Below are 10,289 nucleotides of genomic sequence, written 5' to 3'. Positions count from 1 at the left end.
AGAAGCTTTTTCATTGTTCGCGCACTGATCTAATTTAATTGTGTAAGGAGGTCGTCCTGGAGAGCGGGGCGCGAGCGAGCCGGTCGTGACGTCACATGCTCCAGAAGCTATTCGTTAGAAAGCCACGCCGCGGTCGGAGGCGCGGGGCTGCGCGGCTCGTGCGGCGCTGCAAGCGGTCGCGGCGGGGTGCTCCGCTGGCGGGCGGCACCGGGCGGGGCGCGGGCGCTGCCCGCCGGCACGCGCTACACCAGCTCGCGCCGAGCGCCGCCCGCCTCCCCGGGCGATGTCGGCGTGGGCACCTGCGGGGCCGCGCCTTTACTCCGCGCCTGCAATGTACCCAATGATGATGAAACATCTACAATTACTCGCTGAAACTGAGCTCTACTGCGCCCTCCACACTCCAAATTCTCTTTCGTTCGATAGAGGATTTTAAAAGTTTCCTCGATCGGGTCATTAGATATAAAAACCCTAATTGTGTCTGATGGGGAGGGCTATGATTAGCACTTTTAACAGATCTAATCAAGCAATTGCTAGTAATTTGGCGGAGAATTAAATTTCTCGAAATAGCTCTCGAAGCTTGCTATCCGTAGTAGATGCGGCGCGAGGCGGCGCCGGCTGGAGAGGGATCCGCGAGCCGGAGCCGGTTACGTAGCGGTGTGCCGTTCTGTTATTTAATTAGTTCCGTTAGTCCTGCAACAGGAAGTCCCGCTCGGCGTCACGTGGACATATGTGAATATGTTTGGTCGTTGATACTTACTGCGTCGCCTTCTTAGTTCGTTCTAACGCGCAAAAGAGATAATGTTTCCGACACCGCGGGGCTCGGCGATAATCGTCTTCTACTGTAACACACAACTATAGAAGTTCTTTAGTAGCGGACAAAGTTACCAACTTTTGGTAAAAGATCTACGGCGCATCGGGATCTGTCGGGAACATCGTTTTAAATGTTTGCACATGTAAAGAATCGAGTGCATTGTACTATCTAGCATCTGTTCTATCTTCATCTAGCAGGGACGGCTTCAAAGTTGACTCGAGAGCTTTGCCTTGTGATAGGGGGAGACCGCGCGAGCAGTGTGCCAAGGCGTCGACACACAGCGGAGCCTACCTTGGAGCGTCGCTTCCGCGCCGTAGTGGCTGCGTCGGCCGACGGCACAGGCGCCGCGGGCGCGGTGGCGCTGCCTGCGGCTTCGGGCGGCGCGTCGGCGCCCAGCCGCGCCGCCAGCAGGGTCAGCAGCTCCTCCACGCGCCCCAGCTGTGCACATGACGGCCGCGCTATAACTGCGGACATCTCAAGTCCGCAGGGATCAGAACTCCATTTAATCCATTCTTATATATTTTGACTATATCAGCCCTAAAGTTCCGAGCTCTTGGGCTGTACCGGTGAGGACAGTATACCTACCAATGCACAGGAACCTGTTTACAGCAGTTCTTGCCTCCCCGTCACCGACGGCGGTACTCATTTAAGTTGAGTACCTGCACTACCTGACTCTTCGAGCAGGTGATGGAGCTGTAAGACTTTCACTTCCCTTATGCTACCAAGAACGCACTTATGATAAATCCTCACCCGGAACGTCAGATAAGTTGGCTATCGTACAGTCCGTATGTGGTGCCGGAGTTGTTAAAGGTCACTCACTTTACGATTCCGCCATCACGTGATTCAGTTTGTAATATATCCTGCGGCGGCGGGTATTGTCTAGTATGTATTATACTTCGTGCTAAGCAGACGAGCACCCAAACAGCGGTAACTGGGTAGTAAACTAACCAGCCAGTTATCGCTAATTGTCGCTCCTTGGTGTACGGGCCAAACTGGTTCCCCTAGTTGGCCGCTACGCAAAACAGTTCAGTTGTGGGGCTCATCCGGTTAGTTTGGGATATCTTTCTTTTTTCACAAACCTTTTGTTGGAGCCTCTGGACTTCGTTCCGCACGTCGCGGCGCAGCTCGGCCAGTGCGGCGTCTTGAGAAACATAGGAAGGCGTAGTGGCGGGCACCGGTGCGGGCGCGGAGGCCGGGGCGGAGGCCGGGGCCGTGGCGGCTGGTGCCGCAACTGTCGCTGGCGCGGGGGCGCGCTTCTCGTCTGACTCCTCGTCGATGGCGTCGCGCCGCACTACGGCCGCGCTCAGCACGCTAGCCGCGCGGCCTCGCGCGAAGGCGCCCTGCGTCACGCGCGCACACAACTTTAAGCTAACTCGCCTCCGACTCCACTGAGCGCACGCGCATCGCGTATCTGGGCGACTGTTAGAAGCGAATATAGTTTTCAGTACCGTGTAAAACCACTCCTCAAATTAGAAGAACCTTTTGTGCTGCCACACTAAAAGCTACTTATCTATCGCACTGCTGTTAACCTGCAGGCCTCTTTCAACAACCATCGGCGCGGCATGCTTAACATGCGACGTGCTCACCTTCAACGACAGCGAGGTTGCTGGCGACGCGGCCATAGTGGAACACTCGGTGGAGGGCGGGCGGTCGCGCGCGCTCAAGCTGCGCGTGAAAGCGGCGCGCGGCGCATCGGGAGCGTCCAACGACCCGCCTGCTAGCAGCCGGCCCCACTTGCCGCGCGCCAGGCTCCTGCTCTCGCTGCCCGCGCTTCCCCCCGCAACACTTCCCGAGCCGCCACCCGTGCCACCGGCCTCCCCGCGCTCCGCGTCCGCTCCCGTGCCCGCCGTCGTCGCACCTCCATTACCTGCCAGTGAAGGTCGTGCTTATTAAGTAGCAGCAGGGACATGTACTTTCCTGCAATCCCAGCAGGGAGGATGCTATACGAATACACCTCGTCGTGCCAGCAGGACGCACAATAGGGACCAGTTAGAAAATGGTTGATCCGATAAAACTTTTCATTCGTCCTTCGACACACAGCCAATTACTATGAGCGCCTTATGAGGTCTTTGCACGCTCAGCTTTCCCGTAGCCTCGCCCAGCCGGGCAACTTACAGTCGCACCGACATCAGTGGCGCCAGTAGTTAAAGCTCCGGAGCCCGAGCCTAAAATGATTCCTCAAGTGATCCGACGAGTCCCCCTCTGGTATGATGCAAAGCGCGGGACGGACAGCAGCGTACAGTTACCGGTAGAAGTGGCAGAGGCGGCGGTTGCGAGCGGGCCAGTTGTGGTGGCAGCGGATGCGGGCGCGGCGGCGGGTTGAGCGCGCGGCCCGGGCGCCGCGGCCACGCTGCGCTCGCGGCGGAACCTCGAGAAGATCTTGCGTACGAGATGGTCCTGGGCTTGTTCGAGCTGCGGCTCGCGCTTGCGGCGCTCCATTAGCTCGCGCTCGCGCCGCACGTCCGCCACCTGCCGGGTGAACGCACGCGGAGTGATGAGTGCTGAATACTTTAATTTGTATCGCTCGCGGCCGAGGACGTACCTTGCGGAATATAAGGCGGTGCCGCAGGTTGTAGGTGAGCGTGAGGTTGCGCGCGAAGCTGTTCGCGAACGCCTGGTAGAAGTCGAGCACCTCCAGTAGGCGGTCACGCTTTATGGTGTGCAGGTCGCAATAGGTGAGCGCGCGCACGTTGGCCGCCGACTGCCCCACCGCCGTGTCCTTCCAGAACGAGTCCCCGAACACGTCGCCCTTGCCTGCATTGCGATCGGGTGGTGGTCGTCGGTCAGTCTGCTGGTAGCGACCGGCGGCCGCAGCCAGCTAATGTACCTGACGTGCGTCTTCCCGGGCAACTCGTTAAAGATCTCGGTGAACCCGTCCTGCGACCGACCTCGCTCACACAAGTTAGCACAAGCACAGCAATCAAAAGCAACGAGCAACTCTGTTGTGTTTACGTATATAACTTATGGCTTAGTGTCTCCGTACTTCGAAAGGAATGTGCGTTTCGCTAAAAAGTCAACGTAGACCAAGGAGAGAATTAAAAATATTTGAACGGAAAGAAAAATGAAACGAAATGGAAATTGTATTCACCTAAAAAAAGGAACAATTGTAAAGTACGCAGCAGCTAGTCGCGCTGCGGGGCGCGCGTGAGCCTCCACTTTGACATTCGGAACGAAGTAGAGTTTCACGCAAGTGATGAACATATGTAACGGGCAACAAGATTTGATCGAAACTTTTAATCGCAGAATAACACACCTCGGCAAAAGGAGAGACACAGATACGGGGCACTCACCCAGTATCGCGACCACCTCGTCATCCTGGATGACCTCGAGGGAACCGGTGACGATGAAGCAGAGCGAGTCGATGGACTCGCCGGTGTGGTAGAGCAGGTCGCCTGGCGCCGAGTGGGACATGTGGAAGTGCATGGCCAGCGCGCGCAGGCAGCCGTCGGACGCTAACCGGAACGCGGGGTGCTCGTTGAACACTTTGCGGTTCAGATGCACGCAGATGTCCGCCTTCATGTCTTTGGGGCAGTAGTTCAGCACCTGTGGAGCGCGTGCTGTCAGAGTTGCGGCCGCCAGCTCGCCGAACTCCTGGCGCGAGTGCGCGGCGGCGGGCGCATGCGTCTAGCTGTATGTCGCGCACCTTGTCCGTGTCGAGGCCCTTGGTCATGGCCCAGGTGGAGACGACGTAGTCCATGACGCGCTCGCTCAACGCCTTGGGCACCTCGTGCAGCTTCATGAACTCGCGCACATTGTTGAGCATGTCGTGGTACTTGGCGGTGGCCGAAGTCATCTGCTGGATGATGGTGGTCACGTGGCCGAATATCGTTGCGTACAGCAGCGCTGCGGGCGCAAACTCACACGTTAGCGCAGACGCGGGCGCGCGCGGTGACGCGCAGTCGCCGTTAGAGCTGCGACCGCGCTACGCGCCGGCGTGCAGTCGCCGCTCGAGCTGCGACAGCGCGGCGCACCGCCGGCTACTGCGCCGCTCGGGTCACGGGACCCTTGCGAGTACATATAGTGACGGGCTTCCTGCCTCTTACTGCATCTGTAGCACCTTCGTCGATGAAAGCCTACCGTGACAGTTTGAAAATTGAAGGCTTCTGCAAAAAACTGGTGCGTTAGTCAGTGAGCTCAGTGCTTGCAATGGGACGGACACCAAGGACTTGACATTTAGCGTTACGTGTCCGTTTCTACAGACACCAGCGCGTGCGACGCTGCGTGGGCTTGCACGAGGGATGGGCGAGGGAAAAGGGTAGAGGGTGATGGTGGCCAGGGTTGACCTCACGCGTGTCAAAGTTTATAATCAATAATGAACAAGAACGGCTCAAAACAACATTCGGTCTCCTTAAACGTGTAGAAGTATATAAAAGGGAAATCATATACTTCTATGCATTTAAGTGAAAGAGATTCCGCGGAGAGGCTTGGCCGCAGCTTTGGACACGCGTGCATTTCGGTCGATCATTAAAAAAGTTTACATTTATTTGGAACAAAAATTTCTTTTGTGATTGATTTAGTTTTCTACCCGCAGCAGCAAATCGAAAAATAAAGTAACCTTTTTAAATTCCTAACAAACATAAACACAAACGCCGCATTTAAAGAACTCACTTCTGTGTCTTGTCGTGTGATTGGGCAAACAAACAAAATGAGCAACCTACGGCTACCTGCTGCAGGTGAACACTGCGATGCAATGATACAAACGAAGTATATTGTTGTAAATTAATAATGGTAACAGTTTGGTAAGTGAATCGCTCTACACGTTAAGAAGTAACAAACATTTTTAACATAGTAACTTCATTTACAGCCGGCCTTGCAATTCGTTTAGACGGTCCTGGAAGAGGAGTAAGTGTGAAGGCTTTAAATGAAAACGGTAGCTGTGCCTTGAGCGTCTTTTCATAGAATTCTTGCCCTTGATTTTATTTAAAAATTCAAAATTATAAGTAATGTACGGCTTCTGTTTGCGCACCCATTATATAGACACTCAAAAGTATTTTGAGTTTCCCAAACAGACGTAAACTTTTCTGATCTGTGTACGCACACACACACACACACAGTGCTATACTAAAAATAGCGATAACAAACGGAGCGTGTGAGTGGGGCGTGCCAGGGCGAGAGCGGGGCGGGAGGGAAACTGGGGGGCTGTGGGCGCGGCCCCGGTGCAGGCTCCTGCGCGGGGGTCGCGCCGCGTGCTCCGGCTAATAAGAGAAGAGTCCCGGCACCTGCCACGATCATCATGCAGATGGTGAAGATCTTCTCGTTATCGGTCTCGGCGGCGACGTTGCCGAAGCCCACGGAGGTCATGCAGGTCATGGTGAAGTAGAGCGCGGTCACGTACATGGTCTTGCGCGAGGGCCCGTTCACGAGCTCGGGCCCATCGGACTCGTTGGACCACACGTACGAGTACGGGCTCTGTGTGACGTTAGCCAGCTTCCACAGCCAAGAGTACTGCAGGCCCGAGTCCGCGTCGGAGCGGCCGATGCTGTACCACACGCAGGCTAGCCAGTGCGCCACCAGCATGTAGAAGCACAGCAGCAGGATGAGCATGGCCGCGCCGTACTCGAGGTAGCGGTCCAACTTGCGCACCACGCGGCCCAGCCTTAGCAGCCGCACCACCTTGAGCGCGCTGAACAGGCTGCCGATGCCCTGCAACCGCGTCGGCCCCGATCGTTACGCTCGACATGTTTACTCACTCCTGTTGTACTTCTACATATTAGTACGACAAACAAGGAAACTTACATCTTCGTCGTGGTCGAAGGCGTTGAAAACGTCGTAAGGTAAGCAGGAGAGCAGATCGATGAGGAACCAGGACTTAAAGTAGTTCTTCCTTATGACCTTGGGGTCGCTGACCACCTCTCCGCCGGGGCCCACGAAGGTCGTGTGGAAGTTGAGCACGATGTCGATGAAGAAGACGACGTCCACGATGGAGTCGATGACGAGCAGCGACACGTCTTCGCTGGTCTTGTTCTTGAAGGCGACGTTGTAGGGAACCATGATGGCCGTGTAGAAGGTGAGGCAGAGGATGATCCAGTCCCATATGGCCTTGAAGGCGCAGTAGTGCAGCAGGATGTGCGGCGGCGTCTTGGGCGCCTCCTGCCGGTACTGCGGCAGCACGTCGCCCGACAGCGACAGCACCTGCCACACGCCGCGCGCCGCGCGACACTATGTACCACCACGCCGCCCTCAGTACGGAGCGCGCGGGGGGGCAGCGCCGCCGGCGCGCGCTCTCCGCGTGCAGCGTGCAACGTGCGAGGGGCGGGGGCAGGGGGCGTGCAAACGGTTCTGTGCTCTGTGCTTATGCCAATGTATAGTTACATATAAAAGTAGACATAATGACATTATTCCATTGTAGTGGTTTCACAAGCATGAGGGCGCTCGAGCGGTTCAACGTGAGAGGGAACTCGTGCGGAGACTGCACGTGTGCTACTGAAGAAATCTTACAGAACTAGACCGAACCGCATGGCGCGGGTCTCCACGGAGACAACAAGCCACGGAGGGCGCGCGGGCCCGGGCCATGCAGCGGCGGTGCGGAGGTATAAAGGCGTGCGTGTTTACATGGTGTGCGTTGGTACTGACATGCGCGAGCTGGCTCTGCCGCTGCGGTTCCTTGAGCGCCGGCAACGCCGACACCAGCACAGAGCGCGAGCGCGTCACGCTGCGCGCCAGCTTCGCGAACTTCGACAGACCTGCGCACGCGCACCTTGTCATAACGCGTACACTCGGACGCCGCACCGATTTCACTATCGAGTGTTTGTCCAGATCTGGTCCGTTTAGGAAAAATTGTGTACGGTGCGGCGGACCTCGGTGGTAACGCAATAAAGTGAGAGTTGTTAATGTCTAAGATAGCCCGGACGTGGGCTTGCTTGCGTAGATTGGCGTGCGCGCCGACACAAATGAGTGGACTAGCGCGGTGCCGCACCTCCTTTGGGGTCGTCGGCGTCGATGGGCTGCTTGAGCGCAGTGATGTCGCGGAAGGTGAGCAGGAATAGCACCACCAGCTCGCGCTCGTTGCGGATTGGCGCCACGTGCACCAGCAGCCACAGCGGCGTCCCTGCAACACGCAGCCTTGTATATCGTGCGCCCGTCGCCGAGGGTCCCGATTGGTGGCCGACATCGCCAGCTCCCAGCACGCCGCCGCGCGTATCGGTAGGAAAGCTTAGAAAAACGAAACGTCGCGGTGACCCGGGGGCTAGCGAGCGTCGCGGTACCGTGGTACTAACGGTTCTTTTTGTAGAGCAGGATCTCGAACTGGTCCGCGAGGTGGTGGTCCAGCGCGCGGTCCACGCGCTCCACCGCCTCTTTTTCCGTCAGCTCGCCGTACATCCACGTGCACCTGCGCAAGCGTGATTTTAGCATAACTTGTGCACTACCCAAACCATTTCCACTTCATACGGGGACCGGAATTAATGTTTCTATGTGAAATCCAAACGAACGTAAAAATAACTTTTAGTTATTGCTGATTGTCGAGTTGCGCTGCCGAGACAGTGCACGAGCTCGGACTCGAGCGCTGCCAGATTCTGGAGTCGCTTTGCCTACGGGTAGGCAGCCGCAAGCGATGCATAGCGAGCATAGCGGGCCGTCATTCCGAGTTTCTAGAGCGGCTACTGGTCAGCAAATGTTGATCGACTGCTATATAATAGTATATATTATAGATAAAAAGTTTTGCTACAATCTTTAATTACGAATGTGGAAACTGCTTTCCGGGCCGAACTACATTGTCTATGTTTATTGCATACTAATAATTATTAATCCTCTGCAGCCCAATGCGCGCAGTTTTAAAGTTACTAAAATTCGATTTTACTTTGTATGCCGCAACAAAAAAAATTAAAAAGTCGTCCGCTCCCGCGCGATCGTGACCGCAGGCCGCGGGGCGTCGTCACCTGGACCAGTCGTGACACAAACACAGCACAGCGGTGCGTGGTGAGCACACCTGCAGGACTTCTGCATCACGTCGGCGCGGTTGTAGCCGCTCATCTTGCAGAAGGTCTCGTTGCAGTACACGATGGGGTAGTCCACGATCTGCGCGTTCGCCAGCAGGAAGCTGCTGTCTGCTGTGGGATAAGCGACGATCAGCAACGCTCCCGCTCCGGGGCCCCGCGCTGCCACCCACAGCCCGGGGCTCCGACGGGCGGGCCGAGTAAAGTTTGCGTTTGCTTCCTGTACGGTGACGTGCGCTCGGAGTTTTATTTAAGAGCAAAAGTATTATCGCAGCGCCGCGTGACCGAAAGGAAGGCAAACGCCGCGTCGCCGCTCAGTTACAAGCTACAGGTCGCCCGCGGCGGTACTGACGCTGCGAGGAGGAGCGCCGGATGATGTTCTCAAGGAAAGTGTTCTGCGGGGCCACGAGCCCCCGGCGGCCGCCCGGCATGCCGCCGCCTCACATGCCGCGCGCCCTCCGCCCTCTCGTGCCGGCAGCTGCTCGGTGCCCTCGGCACTTTCCCGTCGTCTTCAATTCAGCTCGAGGAATTTTCGTCTGTAGAGAGAGAAAAATCTTTTATTGCTGTATTACATTACACTTAAATAAATGTAAATTAAAGCTTATGAAGGCAGCGCGGCTTGCACGACAAAATATAATGAAAAGACGCTCGCGGTTGTTTTGTCGTTCTACCTTCACATCAACAACCATACGTTTTCGAGTGAGGCGCGGGTAGGCGCGGGTGGGCGCGGGTGGGCGCGGGTAGGCGCGTAGTGTTAGGAGCACGAACCAACCAAGTTCACGTATTACGTGTATGACGCGTCCGGTTTGCGTCTGTTCGTCTGTTCGGCTGTTGTTCCGGGCGTGCAGCGCGCACGTCTCACTAGCGCGCCACTGAGCTCGACCTTATCCGATCACCGGGTCGCCTTTACACCGTTTTGCACATTGTATTCACAGACAGACAGTTCTTAAAAAATAAACCGCCTGTGATTTTTCCTAGATATATTGTACATTTGCCACAAGGTTATTCTCTGCAGGCTGTGGTTGGAAGTGTGTGCATTTCTAATTACTATAATATAATTGATGGCATTTTCTTATGACTGAACGCGCGCATCTACGATTGGATGATACCCGTGTACAAACTCTTTGGGAATGATGTTGAAAAAAGGTTGTAAAATATTTGCAAGTTGAAGTGACGTTGTTAACGTCCGCCTGTCACCCCGCGGCGCCGCCCGGCTCGCCTAGACTCCGATCTGGCTTTGGGGTCGTAATGCCCGTAATGATTAATTGACTTTTATCTCTTTCGTCTTTATTACTGTGAATCATGGGCAAGAGACCCTCCGCGTGACCTTCACCGCCGTGAGGCAGGTGCACGCCTGGACCTGCACTGCGCTGATGTCGGAGCGCTGACCGCACCTTCGGTCTCACGCTGGTTATCCTGTCGGTATCAGGTCCATGACCGCAGAGAGCCACGCAATGCTTTTATCTGCGAAGGCGACTCCGTTTCTCTTACAAAAGAACATAATATTGTTCTCGATACAATTCCCGATGCCGCGCCGGCACAGG

General features: G+C 55.9%; 1 protein-coding gene across 1 annotated transcript; it reads right to left on the bottom strand.

Annotated features, from left to right (window-relative positions):
- Positions 1 to 242: 242 nt before the first annotated feature.
- eag (ether a go-go) lies at positions 243 to 9,176 on the bottom strand. The gene is made up of 15 exons (XM_068775356.1): positions 9,098 to 9,176; positions 8,739 to 8,859; positions 8,029 to 8,141; positions 7,728 to 7,859; positions 7,385 to 7,494; positions 6,548 to 6,943; positions 6,031 to 6,454; positions 4,455 to 4,654; positions 4,102 to 4,354; positions 3,354 to 3,565; positions 3,058 to 3,280; positions 2,398 to 2,645; positions 1,891 to 2,151; positions 1,103 to 1,249; positions 243 to 326 (listed from the first exon to the last, which is right to left on the bottom strand). The coding sequence occupies exons 1-15, from the start codon at positions 9,174 to 9,176 to the stop codon at positions 243 to 245; spliced, it is 3,003 nt and encodes a 1,000-aa protein (XP_068631457.1).
- Between the last annotated feature and the right edge of the window lie 1,113 nt (positions 9,177 to 10,289).

The sequence above is a fragment of the Battus philenor genome, unplaced genomic scaffold (genome assembly GCF_028537555.1).
Source record: "Battus philenor isolate CCGP_79_NKW_IND1 unplaced genomic scaffold, ilBatPhil1.0.hap1 SCAF_11, whole genome shotgun sequence".
Taxonomy (NCBI): Eukaryota; Metazoa; Arthropoda; class Insecta; order Lepidoptera; family Papilionidae; genus Battus; species Battus philenor.
Note: the sequence above shows the minus strand (reverse complement) of the source record. Positions and strands in the feature narration are given on the sequence as shown.

What these genes read in the sequence shown, in the direction of transcription:
- eag (XM_068775356.1), bottom strand. Translation starts at nt 9,176, where the DNA reads ATGCCGGGCGGCCGCCGGGGGCTCGTGGCCCCGCAGAACACTTTCCTT. An exon ending in GTGATGCAGAAGTCCTGCAG is followed by an intron (nt 8,142 to 8,738) that starts GTGTGCTCACCA and finishes ACGCTTGCGCAG; the next exon opens with GTGCACGTGGATGTACGGCG. An exon ending in CAACCTCGCTGTCGTTGAAG is followed by an intron (nt 2,152 to 2,397) that starts GTGAGCACGTCG and finishes CGCGTGACGCAG; the next exon opens with GGCGCCTTCGCGCGAGGCCG.